This window comes from Paroedura picta, chromosome 9, assembly GCF_049243985.1.
Source record: "Paroedura picta isolate Pp20150507F chromosome 9, Ppicta_v3.0, whole genome shotgun sequence".
NCBI classification, from domain to species: Eukaryota; Metazoa; Chordata; class Lepidosauria; order Squamata; family Gekkonidae; genus Paroedura; species Paroedura picta.
Genome location: NC_135377.1, coordinates 20,522,672 through 20,548,902, shown reverse-complemented (window position 1 = coordinate 20,548,902; position 26,231 = coordinate 20,522,672). Strand labels below are relative to the sequence as shown.

Genomic DNA, 26,231 nt, shown 5'->3' with positions numbered 1-26,231 from the left:
TTGATGGTTTTTTAGTTAGATGTTACAGAAGCCCTGTGCAGATAATTTACAGAATCATTTGGGGAGGAGGGAATCAAATTTGTTACTTCTTGCAACTGACCAGCCTTCATATCTTTGATCTGAAGAACAGTTCCTAATGGAGAAGTTCTTTTCAGAACATGTAGAGGTAGGGAAGCCAAATCAGTAGTCCCAGCTCTCTTCTTCTCTACACATGTTCATTATAATTACCATCACGCCTACTCAAGACTCATTTTATGTCTGAAACAAAGGCTTAATTTTTTCATTAAACCCAAAAAATTGATTTTGCAAAGATCTTCATTTGTCAAAAATTTTCTATAAGAAGCAAGTAGCAGTCATGCTAAGAGGATTATCTCCCCATTTGCCCGTATACTTTTTTCACTTAAAGTAGGAAAAGATCTTTAATGTACGTACATTAAGAAAGGACGTTTCTTCAATATAATACATCAAGTGCAACTATTATGTGTCTGTGTTGTTCTTAAGAACCATTTTAAATCATCTAGGCTAGCCTTTTAAAACTATTCATAATAAACTGCTTTTGAGAACTCAATTGCCAAGTTTCATGCTGGTGTGACTTTTAATAGGCCGTGTTATAAACGGAAGAAAAGGGCAGTTTGCAGTGGAAAGGCTGACACTCCAGCAAGTGGAGCAGTGATCATGACATCTTTATATCGTAGACATTTGTAAAAACAAACCACAGCTGAGGTCCTCATCTGATCCCCAGAAAATGAAAGAGCCTTTAAAAGCTTTGCAAATGCATCACTGCTCTTTTCTATTAGAAAAAAATAAAACATACTGAGAATTCTATCTCTGGATCTCCTGAGGTAGAACATCAAAAACTCCTTTGGTGCCTTTAGTTCAGGCACTTCAGGGGTGGATCAATGACAGTAGTTCATTTATTTATTCATAATTTAATTTATATCCCGCATCTCCTGACTAAGTCGTCCCGAGGCGGCTTACAACAATAAAAACAATATACCCCATAAAATTATAAAACATTAAAACCTACAATTACATACAACAGTATTGTCTTATAAATCCCCAGATGGCAGTAAAAACCAGAGGTCACCCTCTATTCCGATAAGCTGTGACAAATGACTAGTAATTCTATCTGATCTAGAAACACCAGTTAGACTCAGATCTGCTGCACCAGATGTGCAGCGCTCAATGCTGGGCGGGACCCCAGATCCTGACTTCAGATACTCCCTTGGCCTCAATTGAAACGCCTGGTGGAAGAGCTCCGTCCCTGTGGAACCAGGGCCCCTAGCTCTTCCAGGAGCTCATTCCACCAGGTTGGGGCCAGGGTCGAGGCCAAGCAATCGTCCCAAGGGCCCGGGGACCACCAGCAGATTCATACCTGCAGAGTGGAGAACCCTGCAGGAGGCATGAACAGATAAGCGATTAAGACATTTTCCTGATTTTATCAGAAAGACTAGATAAAGACTATATAATCCTTCTTTTGGGAAGGATTTTTTTTTGCCAAAAAACAAACAAACCCAAGCATCACTAAGTTTCTAGTATGTCTTAATTTAGTAGGTGCAGTATTCTTAGGCTTGTTTTTTGACAAACAACAGCTGACTTATAATGAATCTATAGGGTTTCCAAAGCAAGAGACAAGACATTTGGAGGTGGTTTGCCACTCCCCTCCCTGTGCACAGCAACCATAGACTGCTTTGGTGTTCTTCCTTCCAAGTACTGACCAGGGCTGACCCTGGTTAGCGTCTGATATCTGAAGAGATCTGCTAGCCTAGACTATCTGAGTCAGGAATATCTTTCTTGCTGGTCCTAAAGAACTTAATAAGAAAAGGGTTGATTCTAATATAATTGCTTCCCTAGTGGGGATATATAACGTATAGAAAGCATAAGGATGGAATAGAAAATCCAAGCAGATTTTTCATCCCAAGTTCTTGAGAAAAGACACTGTTGGATGTTCTTTCCTGATATTTCCTGCAATGGATCCAGAAATAATTTTTGTGGATCCAGAAATAATTGCTTTTTAATACTTTCATCTTAGAACCTCATGTGGCGCAGAGTGGTAAGGCAGCAGACATGCAGTCTGAAGCTCTGCCCATGAGGCTGGGAGTTCAATTCCAGCAGTCGGCTCAAGGTTGACTCAGCCTTCCATCCTTCCGAGGTCGGTAAAATGAGTACCCAGCTTGCTGGGGGGTAAACGGTAATGACTGGGGAAGGCACTGGCAAACCACCCCGTATTGAGTTTGCCATGAAAATGCTAGAGGGCGTCACCCCAAGGGTCAGACATGATCCAGTGCTTGCACAGGGGATACCTTTACCTTTAATACTTTAAGGTAAAGGTAAAGGTATCCCCTGTGCAAGCACCGAGTCATGTCTGACCCTTGGGGTGACGCCCTCTAGCGTTTTCATGGCAGACTCAATACGGGGTGGTTTGCCAGTGCCTTCCCCAGTCATGACCGTTTACCCCCCAGCAAGCTGGGTACTCATTTTACCGACCTCGGAAGGATGGAGGCTGAGTCGACCTTGAGCCAGCTGCTGGGATTGAACTCTCAGCCTTATGGGCAAAGCTTTCAGACGGCTGCCTTACCACTCTGCGCCACAAGAGGCTCATTTAATACTTTAATAAGCTTTATTATTTATCTTGAGATAAATTACTGTCATTGTACACTTACACTACAGTATTCCATATATCCTGAATCAAAGATCTTCAAACATCAGTTTATACAGTTCTTTCACTTTTTCATCCAACCTCTCCTTTGAGGATCTACTTGTAATTTACAACCTCTAGCAGATATGCAGCTGTCACTATACTAAATTACTTTGAGCAGCAAGGTCATATGCATTTCACTTATTTTTACTGAGTAATATTATGTCACACTTTGGTCTTTCAAAAAACCAACATTATCTTTACTGTTACTTTTCAGTATCTAAGAATACAGATCTGCTTCCTACATTATTTTTCCAGGATGACTATGTGGCCAATTTCCTTTGCAGTGCAGGACAGTAATATGCAGCATACTATGTAGGGTGCATGGAAATAAAACTTCCAACCAACACTCTTTTTGTTGAACAAAATCATAAACTCCTGTATTTAAGTGCATATAATTCCTGTGTTCAGGCTTGCCAGATACCACCTGCCTTTTTGTTTTCTCAATGTCTTACTTTAAACAGATGTTCTTAAAAGAGTACTATGAACAGTCAGCTACTTTAATACTTCTGAAAGTCCTGTCTTTCTTTTAAAGCAATAAATATGTAACAGATGCCTAAGTGGGACCTGGAGTGAATAAAGTATGGTCATAGTACCATCATTACACCATTCCTGATTGAGGAAGTTCATATGGTACACACCTGTGACAAGTTAACAGAATACTTAAGGGTACTACAGTGTGGAGGACTTAATAAAGAAAGTGAAGGTTTATTTCTTGTTCTCCCCATGAAACCGCTGAGAGAAACACCTTGCTTTTGAAGACAATAAGTTGTCTTCAGTTTCTATTTCTACCTGTGTTTATTCCAATACCTGCTTTAGCTTATTCCCTAAGGAATTCTGAAATGAGGCAAATGTTACTGGGAAGGAAATAGAAGAATGGCTGTTTTTTTGTACTCCACTTTTTACTGCCCAAAGGAGTCCCAAAGCAGTTTATAATTTCCCTTCCTTTTCCCACAACAAACACACTGTGCGGTAGTTGGAACTGGGAGAGCTCTGAAAGAACTCTGATGGACCCACAGTCACCCAGCTGGTACTGATGTGCAGTAGATGTGCATCAGAAAAACTGGATATCTCTTTAACTTATGAAATTCAAGAAATAACAATACTTAAAAGGCTGAACATTTCAATGCTATAAAGATTTGGAATTGGGCGTTACTTTTTATGTGAGTTTAAGCTACTGATGCCAATCCATTCTTCAGCTGAGATGTATTTGGATAGAAGACTCTCAACCAGGGGTAGTCAAACTGCGGCCCTCCAGATGTCCATGGACTACAATTCCCAGGAGCTCCTGCCAGCATTCCTGGGAACTGTAGTCCATGGACATCTGGAGGGCCGCAGTTTGACTACCCCTGCCAACTATTGCTGTTCATAGAGCCACTATATTTGTGTCACTTGGCTAGTTCCTTGTTAAATGGGCATTGCTGTTTTTTTTTGTTTGTCCATTGTTAATCTTAAGAGATAACTGGAATAACCAAAATATTAAGCAGTGAAAATTGTACGAATGCAGTTTATTCTAAAAATGGAGTGCCCAGAGACTGCTTTAATCACACTTTCTTGTATTTCATATGTGAGATGACTGATGGTTAAGAGTGAATGAAAAACATTTGTTTTAAAGAGTATCTGGCTAAGACTTGGGTGATGCTGACTGGCAGGAAGGGGTATTGATAGAATTTTTTTTTTAAAAACGAGCTCTTTCTCAGATGAAGCACTTGCTTGCATCAGTGTGAATATGATTTCCAGAGTCAGGCTTTCCCAAGAATGCTTTCTCTTACTAGACTACAGCTGTTTTCAAATGTGCTGACCAGAATATGAGAGTCCACTACAATCCTTTGTGGGATTACTTCAAAGGAAGTCCAACTTTACTTAGTACAGTTTTTTGCTATGTAAATACTTACAGGATTGCAGCTATAGTTGTGTTATTTTGCATATGCATCCATGAAGTGTTACTTGTTAGGCCTCCTGTAAACACTATGAAAGACATACAAAGTTTTCCAAGTGAAAAAAATATTGTTAAAACACAGACTTTATATATATATATATTTTTTCATTTATATGTTCCCTTCTCCAGAGGCTTGGGGCAGCTTCAGAATTTAAAATATGCATTAATAAGGTTTTAAACTTTAAAATTAATTAATTAAATTTAAAATCAAATCTGTCTGTTCCACCTTCAGGCCGCCTCCTCTTTTTGGGAGTTAGATGGAGACAGAACTGGGGGAGGGGCTATATAAGTCCTTAGAGAACGTGTCTGGGGTAGACTTTCAAGCAGCATCTCAATGTTATTTCTAGGTCTCAACCGTAGACCTGGCAGAGCATCTCTAATTTACTGGCCCTGCAGAAATTATTAAGATCCCACAGGAACCTTCCCCCACCCCCCAGACTGAGGGACCGAACCTGCTGAGGGATTGTCAAAGTTATTGTTAAAGTGCCATTCTAATTGTTCCAGTTGGTGTGTTGTTGTTATTGTTATACTGTTATATTGATTTTGATAGTGTTCTATGTAAGTGTTCCCAAATGTTTTATGTAAACCGCCCAGAGCTGCAGGGAAGGGCGGTATAAAAATCTAAATAAATAAATAAAACCTGATCTCCTCAGGTAGATCATTCTATCAGGCCTGGATGTGGTTGTGCCAATTTCACCTCTTTGGGATCAGGGACTCTGAGCAAGTTTTGACTGCTAAATCTTCATGCTCTTTGTGGGTCCCATAGATACAAGGGCCCCAGACAGTTTAGGGCTTTAAAAGTTAACACCAGAACCTTGAATCTGATCCAGTCTCCAATCTGGAGCCAGTGCAGCTGGGAGAGCACAGATCGAACATGTACCCTCCATAAGGACCCAGGCAGCTACATTTAGAACCAGTTGGCGTTTCTGGAGCAGCTTCAAGGATAGCCCTGCATAGGGTGAGTTACAGTAATCTTATCTGGAGGTGACTGTTGTATGGATCATGGTGGCTAGATCTGTAGAGTCCAGGTTGTCATTCCTGGCGTACGTGACAGAATGCTTGGCAGGCGACACATGTGATCTGGGCCTCCATAGATGCAGAGGCATCCACAAACACACCCAGACTCTTGACAGTGGAGCATATTCCAGTTAATTTATATTAGCAAAGTGTTGTGTTGAGACCAAAGCTCAGAACCATTCTTCTTCCTCTGAAAACACTGAGGAAGAATCACCAAGTCCCAAGAATGTACAAGCAGCATTATTTTTCTTTCTTTCAGCATAAGGCGACAACAAGAACGGAGAGCCATTTTAACACCAATTTTAACAGATTTTACGGTGCGAATAACAGCAGCTCCTGCCATTATTTTCACGAAAGTAATTTCACCTGAGAATCTGCATACAGAGGTTAGTATTTGATTAAAAGGAGATTTTCGTTTATCTTTTGATACCAACTCTTTGCAGTAGTTAAAATGTAACATTATATAGTGTTCTAAATAGTATTTACACGACCAAATACTTGGTTTTTTAAAAACCCTCTATTGCAGGGGTAGTCAACCTGTGGTCCTCCAGATGTCCATGGACTACAATTCCCATGAGCCCCTGCCAGTGTTTGCTATCCCTGCTCTATTGTCTAGGGATTCTTGGATATAGGGCTGACATGGTGATTATAGCCATACTAGTAATATAGCCTGCTGTATGAGGAATACAGCGGGCGCTAGGAACGAACCTGTGTGCGTGTCCCCCGGCGGCTGTCCTCTGGGTCGGCTCTCTGGGGCGGCGGCGGATCTTTGAGGGGGCGGCCTGACGTGGTGAGAGGCGCTTTGCGCCTCTCGTTCATGCGGCTGCTGGGGGCTCCCTGGGGCATCAGGCCAGTTGTTGGGGCTGGGAATCAGAGTGACCAGAAGCGCCTGCCGATTGGTCCCTCCGATTGTCTGTCCAGAGGAAGGGTCCAATCTGGACCCTTCCTCATCACAGACAGATCCCGCCCCAGAACCCCTTAGCGAATTATTTAGTCCACGGCGCCACGGGCGGTGTTTAGATAAGGACAGTGATACTAGTGAGGTGTGCACACTTTGCAATTTTCCTTTGTTACTTCTGTGATTTAATTCAGACTCAGGGGGAAACTAGGCAGTACCACACCACCAGTTCTGTCATGTGGATTCAGCACCTTTTTAGCACTTTTTTTTTAACTTTAAGATTGCCGCAGGGGTCTGATCCTGCCTTGGGCCCTTCCCCACCATAGTTTTCTCTCTCCTTGGTTCTCAGGATCCAGTGCCTGGCCCTGACTCAAGCCCACCCTGGTTACCTGAGCTGAGGATGGCCAGGAGCTTGACTCACGCATGAGAGACAGGCTGAGAGAGGGTGGTTCCAGGCAGATTGTTCTAACACATCTGAGAACAAGACCAGGAGTCAGGCAGTAGTAGGAAGGGGAGTGGTCAGAAGGTGAGGCGAAGCCCAGACTTTGGGAAAGACTAGGATAGGAGAGGCTAAGAGGCAGCCCTGAGCAGCAATGGTAACGAGCTGAGTAGGAAGACAGGCAGAAGGGAGGAAAGGCAAGAAAGGCTACCCTTTCCTTTTTATAATTTCCTAGGTAGAGCAGGTGAAAAGAGATTAGATACAGGTGGGGGTAGGACTGGGAAATCCCAGAGAGACAAAGAGAGTGGGAGAGAGAGAATCGCCAGTCTTGGGAAAGAAAATGACCTGGGTGACAGATCCCCCCCCCCATTCCTTCCCAATTCTGAGGGGTGGGGGAGAGATATCCTCTTTTATTTATTTATTTATTTATTTATTTATTTATTTATTTATTTATTTATTTGTCATACTTCTATACCGCCCTCCCCGGAGGCTCAGGGCGGTTTACATTATAACAAAAAACCTTACATAAAACAGTGGTGGTGAGATGCCATAAGACAGGGAGCTCATAACAGGGGTGAGGAAGCCTCACATCAGAGTTGTCCAGTTTGGTCCTTAGCTTCAGACCACTTGGTAGGGGTGCCTAAGAGCATTAGAAGAGCCTTGCTGGAGCAGACCAATGGTATATCTAGTCCAGCATCCTGCCATACACAGTGGCCAAACAGTTCTTCTGGAGGATCTCCTGATGTTGTTTCCTGGATTTGGAATTCAGAAATTTAGTGCTTGTGTATGTGGAGGTTCCCCTCAATTTCCATGGCTAGAAGCCACTGATAAACCTATCCTCCATTAATCTATCTAATCTTTTAACATTGCCTATTCCTATGACCATCACTGCATCATGTGGCAGTGAATTCCACATTTTAATCACTCTTTGTGAAGAATTTCCTTTTGTCTGTTCTGAATCTACTGCCCACCAACTTTGTTGGATGCCCTTGAGTTTGTATTTTGGAAGCTGGAGAACGTTTTCTCTTTGTCAATTCTCTCCAGCCCGTGCATAATTTTATAAACCTCTATTATGTCTCCCTTAGTCATCTCTTTTCTAACTGAAAAGTCCCAGACTCTTCATGATTTCCTTGTAGGGAAAATACTCCAGCTCCCTAATCATCATGGTTGCCCTTCTTCCAGCTCTGTGATATAACACTGGCCAGAACTGTGCACAGTATTTCAAATGAGGCTGCACTATAGATCTATTCAGGGGCATTATAATATCAGGCATTTTATTTGCAATCTCTTTCCTTATTATTTCTAACATAGAGTTTGCCTTTTTCACTGCTACAGCACACTAGGGGTTGACCCTTTCATTGAGCTATCCACTATGACCCCATGATCTTTCTCCCACTCAGTCTCAGAAAGTTGAGACCCCATTACACTATACTTGAGGTTGAGATTTTTTGTCCCAGTGTGCATCACCTCAAACTTACTAACACTGAACTTCATTTTCCACACTGTTGCCCACTCACTCAGTTTGTGTAGATCCTCTTGGAGCTCTTCACAGTCAGCCTTAGTTTTCACCATTCTGCAAAACTGGCCACTACACTACTTATCCCTGGCCCTTCTACTGATACTTGTGTGACCCCATTTTTTACTTCCTTCCATTATGAGAACTGTCAGTTGAGTCCTACTCTTTGCTTCCTGTCATTTACAGCTGTGTGTGGCTGCTCAACAGTGCCCCAACTCCCCACCCCTTTGATTTTTACACCAATAGCCTACCCATTGAGCCCTTTGGGTGGAGGCAGCCAGTTCCTTAGCTTGTAGCCAAGTCCATTAAAGCAAGAGGGGAAAGGACATAGCCTCCCTTCAGAGATTCCATGGACCCCCCCACAGAGGTCCACGGACCCCTGTTTGGGAATCTCTGTTGTATACTCTTAATCTGCTAAAACAGGAATCAAACTTTAATATGTTAAATCCTTTCAGTAAAGAAGCCACTATAAAACCTGACAGACACATATGTAAAGCACATTCTCTGTAACTGAACTGTGGTCTCTCTCCACACATTTCTACTGCAAACAGGTAGAACTATAAATCCAGAGGAAAATATGAGTTAAAGTACTGCTGAGCTGTAAAGAAAGCATTCGGTGAAAAGTAACATGAATTTTACTGTTGCTTGTACTGAGGTATATAAATGTCTTGGCTAGTCAAGTTCTCCATGAATTTGTTTCCTGGGATACGTTCAGTGAAAAAGGGAGAGGTCAACTATAGATTACCAAGATCTTGACTACTTTTGCACATGTTCCTCATGAAAAAAACGGGATGACTTCTTGCTTAGTAAGCAAAGCTGTTTGTTTTTTTTCTGCTTTCCATCTCTGAAATTGCCAAAAATTCTTAGTTTTTGTTGTTGTTTTGCTTTATGTGTAATAGCAGCCATTGAATAACAGTCCTCAAATTCTAACTGTTACACTGCCAAGATGTCAACTGTGGTTTACAATCATTTACAAATCAACTAAGCTTGAATTGCAGTACACAATTTCTTTATAAACCAAGATTAGTTACTTTTCCAAAATGTATATCTGTCTGTAAGAACTGAGGAAAGGGTAAATGGAGTCCCTAGCCAAGAAAATGAAAAAAGGGCCCTGACAGCTCTGAATTTGATGCAACAAAGAAACAGGACCTCACACGTGAAACAAACGAAATGTATCTTAATCAGCAAATATCCTGTTGGCAGCAATTTGGTATTTTATCCCACCACTCCCCCACCTGATTTCCTTTTACAGATGGCGCACTGTACATTTTTTTTTTTTGCCCAAAAAGATAAGAAAATGTTAATAGTCCCAATTTAGAGAATATAATAGTCTAAAGTGATGCTTGGTTAAAAAAGAAAATTACATAATTTCCTAGAAACAGCTGGTTTCCATTCACTATGCTTTATAAACTTGTTTTTCGCAGGAGATTTTAGTTTGTGGCCATTCTCTGGAAGTGAATATGACAACAAGCCTGGACTTCTTCCTCAGTGTGGCTCAAGTACAACTTCTGCAGCAATTAATACAAGCTAATATGGTTGCTTTGGAACCATCCGGTAAAGCTGCCGAGGTAATTCTCAGCTTTCTTTCAGTGCTATTGAGATTTATATTGCTATTTTCTTTACAAAACTGATTTTTTTCAGCATACTTTGGCGAGAACTATATATTACGCACACCATAAAAGGACTGAGAGATGCATCTCCAACCACAAGTGAGCAAGGAAGGAGATTTGCAACTTCCTCCGCAGTTCTTTTTCATCTGCTACAGCAATGTTGGAGAACCCCTTTCTCTTGCTCGTTTTTTAAGGGCTCTGGCCTTCCTTCTCCTCAAATTAACAATATCAGTTTTGATCATATCTCAGCTGAGATGTTGTTTTCTTCATCTTCCCATCTCTGGCTTCAGAAGGGGAGAGAAGTCCACATTCTTTGGATGTTAGAAAGTACTTCCCCAAGGAGCCTCTTCTTTAAGCACAGGTCAGAAGCACACTGCTTATTCACAACAATTTGGAGTTGATTTAGGATTGTGGGGTTAATATGTTTCTAACCAAGTGAAGTTGATTAAGATGAGCAATTACAACCTAGCTGTCAATTACTGACATGGCAGGAAGTTGCTGTGGGAGGCTTCTAGGCCTAACACAGAAGACCAATCTTTCCATTATTGTTGAAATGCTAAACAGAAGACATACAGTACAGTTTTTCCTTGACTATTATGCAAGCAGACAGGCCTCTTTTTGAAGTCAGTTGTGAGATTAAGTATACTGTGGGAATATTTGCAATAAATAACTTACAAGGCCCTGTTTCCCATCTTTAGTGGAATGGATAGAATCATAAAATTGAATGTGTGCCCAGATTTTTAATTTAGGGCTATGTTGTTCAAAAATTCTGTACTTTGGCTTTAGAGCAGGCAAACTTGACAATGAAAATCATTTTCAGAATTATTTGCATAGGGCTCAATTATATCCAGACAATGTCCCTTGCTCTTTTGATTCATTTCACTGATTATTGTTGACCTATTGAAGTAAAACACTTCTTGGTTGAGATTATAGTTTAGAAACACTGAGCACTGGTGAACTGACAAAGCACAAAGCTTTGCATGGAGCTTGCAAAGTAGAACTTCCTGTTAGATTGCATGCCTTTCACGGAGAATATATTCATATGGCAAGATAAGTTCCAGAACAAAGGTATGTTGCATGGTTCATATAGGACCTCTCAAGATACTCTGAAGTATTTCATTTCCAGCACATAATTCAGTTGAGGTTAGACAAACCAGCAAGAGGTAGACAAACATTTTTCTTGCAAAAAGAAATATAGCAGAATCAAATAGCATAGATAAGGATAAAAAAATATGATTCTTTTTTGGGATAAATAGTAAGATTACACAATATAGGTTAAGAAGGAAAAAAATCTGAAAATCACTAAAATGTCTGATAGTAAGTAATGGCAATAACTCACTGGGAGTAACTCACGTGAAATAATGGTGCATTCTAAAAGGCCATCGGAGCTGAGGAAAGAACATGAAGTTCTTGCTGTGTACCCTGGAGAGACTGGTATTCTTAGGGTATTAGTGAACTGAATATTGATTTGTTTGACTCCATGATGAACCTTTGAAGAATCAAACATCCCTTTTATTATTCCTGTCCATTCCTGTCCATTCACATCTTGCATAGCTAACTCCTGACTTGCTACAGAACCTGCTGCAATCCTTGTCTTGGCAGATGAGTTCACAGAAGCCACAACCAACCAAAGGGGAGGTGTTCATAGTCAGAATCCTGGGATGCAGGCTTCCTGGTGATTCACCTTTACACAGGTCCTGCGTAATCAAAATGATGTCATGAGTCCTTTAAGAATTGATTTCGGCATAGAGACCTTTTGTGTAATTGCTTTGATCTCTAGTAGCATTGTTAGTTTCTTTTATCTTTAAAAAGAAAAGCCTGGGAGTTACACATATTATCTGACAGCAGGAGGATTTTGTTTTCCTGTTACCTCCCCCTCACAGCCATGGGTTCATTTCCTTGTGGAATGAGCTGCCAGAAAGGCAAGAAGTAAAGAGTCCAAAATATAGGCCATAGGTTTTCTAGTTCCCATTAGACTCTCCCTTGTATTTCTTTCACCAATGAAAAAGGACCATCTTCTGCTATCTGAACTGCAAACCCCTCCTCCAACAGACAGCCCTTTGAAACATCTACAAACTCAAAGTTTTAAAAAAATGACAATACAAAACCCAACAAAAATACTCAGGAGTTTTGGCTGATTTATGATCAAAATTTGAGAGAGGGAGAGACTCAAGTGGATAGCCACGCTGGTCTGAAGTAGCACAACAAAATTTGAGTCTGAGGGCACCTTTAAGACTAACAAAGAGATATTCAAGGCATAAGGTTTCGTGGGCATGCACACTTCCTCAGATAAAATGGAACAAGGATCATGAGAGTACAGATATAGAGCAAAGGTAAATTAGGGGCAAATTAATCAACTGTGTCATAATATCCAAATTATGCCATATTATGCCATATGATATTTCTTTGCTAAAACAGCTAATCAGTCCTTTTGAGTTCAGTTGTAGTTCACAAAAACATTGGAGAAATAAAACTGTCAAGGTTCATAATTAATGGCAGACACTTTCCCAGTTGTGAAAGTAAATAATCAAAAGAGACTAGTTGCTTGCCCCATCCATCTCCACCCAAGCATGGAAGCATCCCTGCGAGTGACAAGTTTTGCTGGCAGGTTATCTTGTCCTGACACCAGAGAGTTAGATTCGAAATTCCATTACATATTACTAACATCACATTACAGTCACATTGTCCCAAATATTCTCCAATGTTTTTGGGAGGATAGGAAGGGAAGACGATTGTACGTTGCTTTGAGACACCCCCTTAGGGAAAAGCAGGTTATAAAAACCAACTCTTCTTCTTGATTTTTAAGAAATTTTAAAGAATTTTTAAAGAAACCTGTGAGGTAGGTGAGGCTGAGAGAGCTATGATAGAATTGCTCTGTGAGAACAGCTCTAACAGGACAGTGACTTGTTCAAGGTCACACAACTGATTGCATGTAGAGAAGTGGGGAATCAAACCCGGCTTTCCAGATTAGAAGCCACCACTCTTAACCACTTCACCAACCTGAGTCCCAAATAATCCATATTAAATGAGCGATATAGCAACCTTTTTTGCTGATAGGGCACCTCAGGAATGTAAGGTGGTCTCTGTTCATGTTTTGGTTTCTGTTAAAGTCACCTATGACTCCAGATCCTTAGCATAAGGTCTCCAGAAGTAACTGCCCCAGTCATATGACTTTAAACCCTACATTATTCAAAAGAACAAATGATTGTTGCATAAGATGAATAATCCCTAATATTTTCTTTTCTCCCAATAAATTTGATCATGCTGGTTTGTAACTGAGAAGATAATTGCCCCAAGGAGATGATTTTTTCCTAAGAAAGAAAAAAAGGAATTATGCAGTCAGAAATCTAAAAGATAAATAATGTAGTTGAGCCCAAGTAAATTTTCCAAGTTTTTCCCCCTGAAACTTAATGTCAATAATTTATATTTATTTTTCAGTGTGCTTAATAGGAACTAAATGTTAAGGATCATAGACATTCTAATCTGAGTGTTACGTGCAGGATTGGTCTCAGTCCAGACTTTAAGTTCTGAGTTATTTGGTTATCGGAAACAGGCCTCTTCATTGTTGGGATTGTATTTCTTTCTAAAATTGGTATAATACTCCAAAAGAGATGAATGTTCTAGCCATTCTCTTTCCAAGTCTATCAAAATGTTGAATGAAATGTGGTGGATCTTTGTTTTATGCTTAATCTGTGAGTTTAATAAATCTTGCTATAACATCAGAAGCCTTGGATAGTTGCTAAATGGAATATGTTCTTTTTAAAAGACTATTACATTTCAAATAGCTACCTTTTGATTATGAACAGCTTATAACCATTCTATATTATGAGTGACGCACTCAAATGTTATGTCAGCTGCTTATTCAGAATTTTTTAAAGCTTCATGGAATATTGTTTATAATTTAAAATAATTTTGATTGACTTGATTTAATTAAATGATGCTATGATCTATAAAGAATAATTTCCGTAGCATACATTGGCCTGGTCCCCAGAAAAAGTTTGTTGCTGCAGGGAAAGGTAGCTAGTTATGGCCGCAGGTAATGGCCGCAGATCCCCTGTGTGAATGCACAGAAGACCACTCAATGAACAGCAGTTGCTGGTAAGTGCAATCCTGTTTTACGAAAAGTGTCTACAAAATGGCTGTTAAATGTGATTGCTTACCTTTACCTTATGGGTTGTCTTCACAAAGCTAGCAATTTTCCTGCTGATGGCACGAAAGGGTATCTTGAAGAGAGGGGCCAATATATGTGGCACAGTGGTGGAAGGAAAACAGCGTAAACACACGGAGCAGCTGCTGTGGAAAGGCAGTTTTAAGCAGTTGCCCAATGGAAGCTGGATCATTGGCAGAGGTCCCCAAAATAATTAGCAGTTTTGAACTCAGAAATCATCATGCAAGACTTCTAGTTCTACACATATAAAATAAAAGCACATAGAAGGAAGCAGAATTTTAACAGCTTTTTAGTTAGTTTTAGTTAGCACAAATAATATTCCAGTATTAATTGGAATAGGGAGAATCTTTGCAATGTCCTACAGCCATTTGGTTGAGTTCACCACTACGGATGGACACAAACAAGGGATGAACCAAATTTTCTTATGACAATGCCCCACTTCATGCTTCCCAAACTGGGGTTTGGGAATGGTGCTTCTTAAAAACATTTCCCGGACCTTTGGCCAGTTTGGGAGATCGACTGGCAGCCATTTCAGACAGACAGCAGATGGATGCACCTATCCTGCTATCAGGCTAAAATGTCTGCAAGCCATTTCAGCAATTGACCACTAAATGACTGCCAGACATTTCAGGCTGACAGGCACACTTGTAAGCAGTTAGCTGTAAGTGGCTTGCAGCCCTTTAAACCCTTGGTTTCACATCCAGGCTAAAATTTTCCATCATTTTCCTTTATTATATTTTCACTGTAATATAACAAAGTTATACTGTTGATACACACAGTATTATGTTTCTGTACTTGGGGAGATGAACATTTTAAATGCAGATATGAATGAGTGAAATAAATTGAGCTCTGCCACCATTTCACAGTATGCTGACATATGAGTTATTTGAACTGAGGTTCATCCAAAGTGATTTTCCCTCCTTCATTTTCATCTTCTCACTCATTGGAAGAAATCAAGGATGCTTCCTTTCACTGCGACAGAACATCTAAACACTGCCCGTGGCGCCCGCGGCACCGCGGACTAAATAAAACGCTAAGGGGTTCTGGGGCGGGATGTGTCCGTGATGAGGAAGGGTCCGGATTGGACCCTTCCTCTGGACAGCCTGCCGATTGGTCCCTCTGATTCCCAGTCCCAGCAACTGCGAGCCACGCGCAGCGCAGCTTGCAGTTGCTCCTGGCCTGACGCCACATACAGCCGCCGCCCCACAGAGCTGCCGCCGGGGGACACGACAAAATGTAAGTTGCTAGCGCCCGCTGTATTCCTCATAACTATTACTAGTTATATATAAAACACAGCAAACTATTGCTTCAGCTTTCCCTTTTTAAATTAATTATTATGATAAATAACTTTGAAGTTCTAACTCCCGGTTTTTGTGTTTCTGAGATACCTTTTCACATTAGAGTAGATTTACAGACTAGTTGTGAGCTTTTATTTTCATTTACACAGTTTTTTAAAAATCCATATGCACTACCCTATGTGAAATTCATTATGATCTAGGAGTCTTAGTAGACCATGCATTGAACATGAGTCAACAGTGTGACTCGGTGGCTAAAAAGGAAAATAGGATTTTGGGCTGTATCAAACAGAGTATCGTGTCCAGATCATGGGAAGTGATGTTACAGCTGTACTCTGCTCTGGTTCGGCCTCACTTGAAGTACTGTGTTCAGTTTTGGGCACCCCAGTTGAAGAGGGATGTAGACAAACTGGAGCGTGTCCAGAAGAGGGCAACAAAGATGTTTTGGGGTTTGGAGACCAAGTTGTATGAAGAAAGGTTGGGGGATCTTGGTCTGTTTAGCCTGGAGAGGAGACGATTGAGAGGGGATTTGATAACCATCTTCAAATATTTAAAAGGCTGCCATATAGAGCAGTGGTCCCCAACCTTTCTGAGGCTGGGGACCGGCAGGGCATCGGGCCATGCCCACGTATCGGGCTGCGCCTGCACGGGCCACGCCCGCTCATCGGGCCACGCCTAAGGGCTGCGCATGCGCAGATATGCCATGCGAGACCGATTTTGGCCGCGCATGGCGCATTCGCGCATGCGCTGCCCGTGCGGGCGCGGGCCGCAGGCGTGGCCCGATGCGCGGGCGTGGCCCGGCCCTGATTCCCTCTCCCCACCCTCCCACAGTAAGAAGCTTCCCGGGCCGCAAGCTTTTTACTGGAGGGGGGGGCAGGGAGAGGAAGCCGCGGCCAGGCGCCATGGCCTTCGCGGCCCGCAGGTTGGGGACCACTGATATAGAGGATGGAGCAGAGTTGTTCTCTCTTGCCCTGGAGGGACGGACCAGAACCAATATGATGAAATTAATTCAAAAGAAATTCTGTCTAAACATCAGGAAGAAGTTCCTGGTAGTTAGAGTGGTTTCTCAGTGGAACAGGCTTCCTCAGGAGGTGGTAAGTTCTCATCTTTGGAAGTTTTTAAACAGAGGCTGGATAGCCATCTAACGGAGAGGCTGATTCTGTGAAGGCTTAAAGTGTTGGCAGGTTACAGTGGATGCACGATAGGGTTGTGAGTATCCTGCATGGTGCAGGGGGTTGGACTAGATGACCCAGGAGATCCCTTCCAACTCTATTATTCTATGATTCTATTATTCTATGACCTGTTTCCAAGGCAGATTCTGTATCAACATAACTTCTGCCTCATTCATTCACTGTTTTGTTATATTTATATGTACAGCACCCCAACATAAACAAACAATTAAAGAAAACTTTTAACCAGATAACGTCCATAGAATAATTGAATAATACATAACCTTATGTTATTTATTTGCACTTCTAAATATCCTTATTCTAGACTTTTCCGCATGTTGCTCTTCTATAAAACAAAATGTCAAAAGGCATTTATGTGGCTTGTATCAGTTTGCCTGTGAAGGGCATTACACCTTGTCTTATCCAAAGTCCGGTTGAATTGTTGAAAGTTGTATCTCTTGAGATACAAAAACATTTAAACCAGAACAAAACGGCAGCAAGGGGCATCTCTCCTTTGCCCCGTGTGGTCCTCTGATCCAACACAGAAGAAATAGTTTGGAGAGCCAAAGGCACAAAAGGTACAATGAGTGGCCTTTCTTTGAGTTAGGCCATTTATTATTATCTGCTTCTAGATGTCCAGGTAGGAGGCATATTCGTCTTGAGGTATATCAGGAGCCACTGCTGCTTTTAGATGTCTAGGTAAGAGGACCAGTGCCGAATTCTTGGCAAAAAAGATACTTTCTCATATTGGATACGGATCATACTGTAAGCTGTTGTCAGCAAGGTGAATTTTTCCCTTCAAGCTGATTGTTGCATTACAGCAGGGGTAGTCAAACTGCGCCTCTCCAGATGTCCATGGACTACAATTCCCACAAGCCCCTGCCAGCATTCGCCAGCTTGTGGGAATTGTAGTCATGGACATCTGGAGGGCCGCAGTTTGACTACCCCTGCATTACAGCATATTGGTTACCAGAGAAAGGGCTATTTTGGGTAGGAAATAATTGCCTTTCTTTGTTGTGATGTGTGCCTTGCACTCCTCCTTGTGGTTATGAGTTTTGAATGATGTTCTATAATGTTACATTTATTGCAGAAAGCTACTTGTGAGAGACCTTGTTTTTAAAGTTGCATGGCCGTACATAAATTTACAGCATGCTAGAGGTCCTTTAATAAAATGCTATGTGAGAAAATTATGGAATGTACTATAGATGTTTCCCTAGACAATTCAAAAAGATATAGACATCTGAGCTTTCTGCGCCTTCAGTCTAACAACAGTGGATTGAGATAATAATTGAACACACGGTAGCTTGCACCACCGTACAACCTGTGATCCAGGTACTGTAGTTCATGGTATCTACAGAAAGTTATTTCTGTTGGTAAACTGTGTGTGTGGGGAGAGGGGTTAACACTCTGCCCCAGTGCTGAAGCCCTTCTTCCCTTCTTTCCAGGCTGCTGCTTAATATTAAAAGAAAACACCAGAAGATCTGGTTATGCACTTCTCACACTGTGTGTAATTTGGCTCTGAATTACATTGGGGGATAATTATCTTGGAATAACTAGTCTTGAACCAGTCTTCAGATTGGCCTCTTAAGACACATTTTGGAAGCAAATTCACACTGGTGTCTGATTGCAGACACACAAGGGCTAATCCAAAAGCAGTGTTCCAAAGCAGGGGTAGTCAACCTGTGGTCCTCCAGATGTTCATGGACTACAATTCCCAGAGGCTCATGGGAATTGTAGTCCATGGACATCTGGAGGACCACAGGTTGACTACCCCTGTTCTAAAGCACAGGCCAAGGCCAGAGATGAAGAAATCATTCCTGAATACAGGCTGCAAGATCAGCAACTAATAGACACATGGCTTCCATATCACTACTCTCTTGTTTGCTGCCTTTAACATCACATTAAGCACCTGTCAGTCACCTCAGCCCTGGTCCTGCAAACAGTCATCCTCATGGCTGATGTGGAACCAGTGCTGTGCTGCCAATCTAGCACTGTGCTTTTTGTCTTGCAGCTCCCTCTTTATTGTCCTCCTACATTGTTGCCAAGGCTCTCCGGTGGCAGGGGAGGTGAACTGGATAACCCGGGGCTGGGTGTGTGTGTGTCATTGTAGTGGTACCTGACTGCAAATCCATGTCTGTCTGCTTAGAGATGGCCTTCTCTTGCAGTGTCTCTGTTACTGGCAGTGGATTTGGCTGCCTGTTCTTCAGAGGTGTCCTCTGGATCACTTGGCTCTGCTGGATCTTGTTGTTCCATCACAACTGGAATTTAATGGGTGTCACGTATACTTAGGTTGGGTGCAGAGTGCTTACAGGGGTTCTTTTCATATTTACTTTGAGATGCACACTATAGAAGGAGAATTGAATCAACCTTCTCTCACTATAACTGTATCATAGGAAAACAGAACTAGTGCTTATGCTGCAAGATGTTTGTGTCCAAGGAAAAATTTAATTTTTAACAGGAGTACTAAACTTGTGTCAAATATCGCTATGATGGAGTAACTGTGATTGGCACTTTGACTCAGTGGTTTCATGCTTGTGACTTGTTCCATACTTTGTGATGTGAAAAAATGAGGTCATGTTGGCTGGCGATATTTAGATGAGAGTTTTTAATATGACTGTAGTACAGAATGGAAACATTACTTCAATAACACTATTACATAACCTTCATTAAAATAAAATGAAAAGGTTTGAGGCAGATGTAATGGATTCATTTCAGAAGCATCTTCTGCCTAAATCACGTGCTCACTGCATTTAAAAATAATGGTACGAGCGCCATTAGATTTTGAAACTGGGAAATACTTTTGGACAACCAGCATTACATATATGTGCATGTTCACACATCTCATGAAGAATTTAGAAGATGTAAAGAGTTATGTGTGAGATGTCTGTCTATTTAAACAATAACTCGAATACTGAACTGAGAGTGAGCAGTTTATGTTATTTCGTTTGGAAGTAAATGTTAAATTTCTTTTAAGATGCTTGTAAAGATTTCAAACCCTTGTCTTGAGAAGAATCCGCAATCAATAAGCATAGTGCAACTGTGAATGCACCTATAATGCAAACTGAGGGCTACAAGTGAACCATACTCAGTTCTTGATTCAAGCATAGGCTTCGTTGCACAGGAAACAGTAGCAGGATAAATGGTTCCATAAAACATTTATGATTATGGAGAAACCTCGTATTTGATTATAGAATCATGGGCCATCTCGTCCAACCCCCTGAAAATCATATTGGGTAACTGCAGCACCCAATGAATGCATCACAATTTCTGCTGATCTGGTGCTATGATTCTGTTTCCCCTGATATCCTAGCGCATTCCCTCGTCCCCTTAATGGCTCCCACTTTACTGTGTCCAGCACCCTCTTTGGTCAACAGCATTTTAGGCTGCGTTTTGCAGTCTGTTGTCTGTTTTCAGACTTAATCTGTGAGGAAAATAATTAGACTATAAAAACTCATTGGTAAGACAGCTTTAGATGTAACCACTTTCCAAGGGATATGGAGTTCCTATGAAGGGTGTGCTCTTCTGGCAGAGGTGGAAGGGTGTCTCAGTTGGCGGGTTTATGGTGACAGTTGGCAGGAACATCTGCACAACAGTTGGTTGCCGTATGTAAGGTTGCAGGACTGTCCTCTGCTGTTCTGTATTGGCAATCTGTTTCTGCTGTACTATTGGTGTGGACATTGCTGTTTCAAACCTTATTGCAGCCATATGGTTCAAGTATATTATTCCGTAGACAGAAATATACATTTGCAGAAGGGCAAGGCATGATTTTTAAGCTCAGGCACACCAAATTGTTTTCTTGGAATGTTTGAGGAAAAGCCATCATCGGTTTTGAAGGAGGAAGGTGCCATGAGGTGACTTTGAGGGAAGAAGGTGCCATGAGGAGGTTGAAAGGGAACATGATAGCCCTCTTTCAGTATTTGAAAGGTCACTTGGGAGGAGGGCAAGATGCTGTTTCCGTTGGCTACAGAGGAGAGGACACGCAGTAATGGGTTTAAACTACAAGTACAACGATATAGGCAAGATATCAGGAAAAACTTTTCACAGTCAGAGTAGTTCAGCAGTGGAATAGGCTGCCTAAGGAGGTGGTGAGCTCCCCCTCACTGGCAGTTTTCAAGCAAAGGTTGGATACACACTTTTCTTGGATGCTTTAGGATGCTTTGGGCTGGTCCTGCGTTGAGCAGGGGGTTGGACTAGATGGCCTGTATGGCACCTTCCAACTCTATGATTCTATGATTCTGTTCTTTGATTCTATCATGTGGTGACCAAGACAGAGATAAAACAACTACTTAGCTCCAAAGACAAGACAGCAAAGAGATTGGATGAAATTCCTGTAGAGATGCAGTCTTGTTTGCTTTCCTTCCATTGAGTCCTCCAAAAGTCCACTTGGACTTTTACCACACAGACGCCGGTGCTCCAGGCTGCAGCCTACAGGTTGAGTCAAGACACACTGCCCAGCTTCTTCCTGCTTCTGCACAGGAGAACATTTGACCTGGTGCAGTTCATCCACCCCAGATTTGTGCTCCCTTATGGAAGCTGGGGCAGCGTGGGTCTGTTTTTTTTAAATATATATATATTCTTAAAAATACAGAGCTGCCTGGGGAATTTTTTGTCCCTTTTGGGATGCCGTAGTCAGGGAAGGAGCTAGGCCAGGACAACCCAACTGTTCCCCTGCTGCATGGGCCTGCCCTGACATAGTCCCCATTGCCCTCTAGGACAATGGAGGGCCTGAGTCGGGCCACCCTGAGACAGCCCTGGCCTGGTGTCAATGTTGAGCAGAACCGAGTATTTGCCCCACCACTGGATGCGTGGCAAGGCAGGGCAAATTCCCAGTGCAGAAATGGTCTTGGTGGAATAAATGTGAATAGGATACTTCTGCTTAAGAAACAACATCTATGGGCCCTCCCTGACAAAACAGCCCCATAGAACCATCCAGCCTGGAGAAGATCTGTATGTCATGGCCAGTCTCTGGGTAGTAGGACAACAAGTAGGGTTATTGTTTCTAAGTGCTAATTTGCTAAATATTTTGCTAATTTTATATTGTTTAATAATGTGTAATAATTCATTATGTTGGTTTTATGTTGATATTACTTTGGTTGTATTGTATACACCGCCCTATGCAGGTAGGGTGGTATAGAAATTCAATCAATCAATCAAATAAATGAATAAATGAAAAACTCTCATTAACCTGAAATATAAGAACTAAAGTCTGTGCATGTGCTGGTTTAACCTCATAGTTACTATATTGAGTTACCTCAGAACTTTCAACCCCTGATCTCACCTAGTATTTCACTTGAATAAAATATTTTGTTAATTTGGAATATAAACATGTGCCATTTCATTTCAGTGAAAGGGGGCTCCCAATACTTCCCCCTGGTTTCTGGGCTGAGCAAATAGCCAAAATATACTCTGACAGGGTGGGACAGCCAGACTTCATCAGGAAAGAAGAAAACATATTACTAGGACAGCTCAGTCAGACTGGGAAAGAAAAACGGAGGGAAAATATGACCTCTGTGGGAGGGAAGTGAATGGGGGCATACACTTGGACCTGAGGGCAGGAAGTGGTTGACTGTTAGCAAATGATATCTTGGGCAGAATTATAAAAAGAAAGAGGGAGACAATGTCTGGTTTTTAGTTTTATTAAATACTATCCCAAAAGCCCATTGTATGCAAAAGTGCAATGGGTGCTAGTGGCCCCCAGGAGTGAGAGTGGGCATGGAGGGGGGGTGATGTACCTGCACAGCTGGACGTGCAGGCTTGGCGGCCGCAGAGATTGGGCAGGCGAGGGGATTGGCGGCAGCAAGCCTTGCTGGCGGGCAAGCTGCTTGCAAGTGGCTGGAGTGCCGGCGGAGGCTTGCTGGGCGCCATTGGATGCGGTGCTGAGTCCCTCGCCCGGCCAAGCTGCGGTGGTGCTGCCTCTGAAGCCGCAGCACCTGTCCAGGCGCACAGCAACAGCCACCAGCAGCCAGGCGTCCCCATGGCGGCCAGGCCCAGTGTGAAGGAAGGGTGCGAGCAGCAGAAGTGCCCTCCTCACCGCCCAGGAACCTTCTGGGGGCGAGGCTGGGCAAGTGGTTCGCACATGCAGAGCGGAGGCGGGCCCTCTAGGGTCCTGCCCAATCCGGATGCACCCAGCAAGATTGGCCTGCTGGAGTGGCACGTTGTAGAGGCGGAAGTCCAGGCCGGACTGCGGGTTCCAGTCCTGAACAGCCCCGCCCAGCTGGCCCTTTCCAAAATATTACAGGAATCTGTGATAAGGATATAAAATAAAATGCAGAGAGATAAAATTAGGAGAAATAAGTAAATTACAAGATGTTGTAAGGTTTGATCCTGATACTGGGAAATACATGCAGAGAAACATTTATGTAATTATATATTTAATTCTCAACATGACCCTTTCTATGGATATTTGGAGAGCCAGTTTGGAGAGCCAGCTTAGTTTAGTGGTTAGCAGCAGTGGTCTCTAATCTAGATAGCCAGGCTTGATTCTCCACTCTTCTACATGCAGACAGTTGGGTGATCTTGGGCTAGTCACTATCCTTTTAGAGCTGTAGAGAAGAAAGCATTGGGGACAGCATTGAACCGAACATGCTGGCTCAATAGTGCTCCATTCATATCCTTAATGCTTCATCATTGGATATTGGATGAGTTATTGGTCTTCATGTTGCTACTTGCGAATACAGAATTTCCTTTGTGGAAAATGCTAATATCACAGGAGTTTGAACGGAATGACTGAATTACCTGTGAGGCTGGCATAATCAATTCTGGGTATCAGTGGATCAAGAGATAAGATGATGTTCCCTAACTAAGTGTAGGTGCAGACTGGAGAATTCTGATTCAGAGTTTGTGGTGTTCCCAACCCCTGACAATCCAATTCCCCCAAAATCAACTGGTCCATTTTGTGGCAGTCTGTATCACTTCTCAACATTTAAAAGTGGGGGGAAGTCAAATGGCAGGCTAAAATGGTTTCCTGCCAAATAGCTAATCCTGTGAAGAGCTTGCATACCGTGGTAAACAGACCAAGCCAAGCATCTGATCACACAGACAGCTTGGTGTAGTGATTAGGAGTGCGGACTTCTAATCTGGCGAGCTGGGTTTGAATCTGTGTTCCAGGATTTCCCTGGAAGCGCTACAACGAAGTGCTTTTTGCGGATCGGTTTCAGGAGTGTGGCAGATTGTCTACGACGTGCGTAACTGCATTTTAGTGGCGAATACAATTTGCCACACTCCTGCTACAAAGAATCTGTGCGGAATGGCCCTGGAAGTTTATAAATATTCTGTGTGTAGCAGGATGCTTTAGATTTGTTGCTTGCTATGGTTTATGTTCAGTTGCTTTTCATCAGAGAACTAGCAGGATTGTTATAAAAATTGCATGTCCAGTTCGCAAACTCTTGGCCTCATGGCTCTGCTTTTCACAAAACAGATTTTTCGCTCTGCTCCTTGTTTGTAAATTCTTGGTAATGAAATGAACTATAATCGTGTCAGTTTTTAAAAGGTTACAACATGTCCTAGTGAAGTAGCTTAAGAATCCAGGCTGGCATACAATTAATTTGCTACCTTGGCTTGCCTTTCTCTGTTTCGGCTGAGTCTTTGAAATAAAATCACTCGCAAGCACCACATATAGATTTGTGGAGTACAAAACTCAGAGAACTATCTGTCATGCTAAAGTAACTAACTCAGTCAATCACAAAAGTACTGGGATGAATATCTGAAATTTCTGTAACCCTCTTCTGTCTGTAACTTTCTCAACCGTATTATGTGAAGAAGAAAAAAAATTATTGAAAAAAAAAAACCAAGAAATAAAATCTATATATTAAGTTCCCCCCAATAACTTCTATCAGCATGAAGGTTCTTTAAATGACGGAGCTCGTCTAGCTGCCTAAGCAAACAGGTTGGTTTGTGCCGTATCTCAGTGCTAGTAATAAAAGGCACCTGACCCTATTTACATTGATGGTTTAGGATACCCAGCAACGGTGGGTATTCACCAGGGTGGACACACACTACAGCTCTTATCTCTTTATCTTCCCTAAATGCTTTTGAATTCGAGAGGTTAAACTATAAAGTCACTTATCTCGACACATGACAGAGAGGAATTTGCCACAGTCCCCCCCAGCTACCAGCATAGCTTTCATCACCTCCTCTGTGGTGGTTACTGCAATGTGAAAAGACGGAGGAAATGCATTGAAGCGATTTAATAAGTAAACTAACAGCTTGACATTGTTTAGCGATTGAAAACTTTTTTTTTTCCACAGCGCAATTCATATGGACAGAGAAACTGCAGAAATTCCTCTGATTTAAGACCCATCTGGTTATGTTCAAAGCTTTAAATGTATTCTCTCAGCATAAAAAATCTCAGAGTCCTCTACTACTTTTCTTCGCCAAACTATCAGTTTTTAAGCCACAAATATTTTCCAGTGCATTTTGATTGTATCTAAAAAGTATATTTTAACAGTATTTTAAGTAGTTTTTTTTAAATACCAGTTTATCTTGATAGCTGACTTGCTGTGTTTTTTCATTTTCTTTTAATTAGCCATTGTGAAACCAAATTCCCTTTTGTTTTATTCCTTTGAATACTGTTTAATTATGGTTATCATGCCAGATATCTTAAAGGTTATTTTACCAATACAGTTTCATTTAACATGAGCCATATGGAATCAATAGTGCTGTTTCCTAAAGTAAATGCTTGGAAAATCTTACATTCATATGTTAAGAGTGCACATCCTTTCCTCATTAGTTGGAAAGTACAGGGATTTTGGCACAGGTTCTGTGTGGAAGCATTGTGCAGCTTTTATATGGATTTTGTTTTTAGCCTTTGATGACACTGTTTAGAATAGGAAGTATCTAATAAGTAAAGCATTTTGTCTAATGTGCTGCCAGTGTGTTTAATATATGCCTGGAGGTCTGAAACATTATCTTCTCCACTGCAGTAATATGCATTTAATTCTCTGAAAGCAGAAGGTCGAACTTTTAAAAGGGACTCAAAGTACATTTTCAACTAAAATAATGTAAAACACATGTGATAGGGGACCTGAGTAATGTACAGTTGGTTTTTATGGTTTAATCATGATCATGTTAATGCACACCAGTAGCTAATTAAAGAAAACTTTTATTGTTCGTTTTAAATGGGTTATGTAAAGAGTAAGTGAACTGATATAAATGCAGCTCAATGATAAATGTTGCCATTACATTTGCTATCAGGAAGCTGATATTGGTGTTTTTGACATTTTTAAAGTATTGGCCCATTTCTTCCATAACAAAGCAAAGGACTTTTTTTTTTTTTAGAGTTCTTGCATTTGGAATTGTTCACTAGTGTAAAGGGATATTCATTTGATGCCCAGATTTATTACCAAGCTCGCTTTTTAAAGTTAATAGCTGCAAATCCTAACTCGGTAACCAGCTATGTGACATGTAAAGATATATATGCTCCAGGAGAGCATTCCCGACAGATCTGAAGGGCTGGGTATCTCACCATAACATTCAGATCTGCT

The 26,231-nt window shown here is 41.7% G+C and overlaps 1 protein-coding gene across 6 annotated transcripts in view; it reads left to right on the top strand.

The window, feature by feature from the left end:
- The window catches only part of VPS13B (vacuolar protein sorting 13 homolog B), a 383,695-nt gene that overhangs the window by 221,220 nt on the left and 136,244 nt on the right, over positions 1-26,231 (top strand). For all 6 annotated transcript variants that reach the window (XR_013234028.1, XM_077351820.1, XM_077351819.1 and 3 more), the window contains exons 32-33: positions 5,914-6,040; positions 9,932-10,075. Coding sequence is in view for 5 of the 6 variants with exons in the window: in XM_077351820.1 (XP_077207935.1) it covers positions 5,914-6,040; positions 9,932-10,075 (271 nt within the window). In the remaining variant the exon portion in view is untranslated. The remainder of the gene's footprint in view (positions 1-5,913; positions 6,041-9,931; positions 10,076-26,231) is intronic.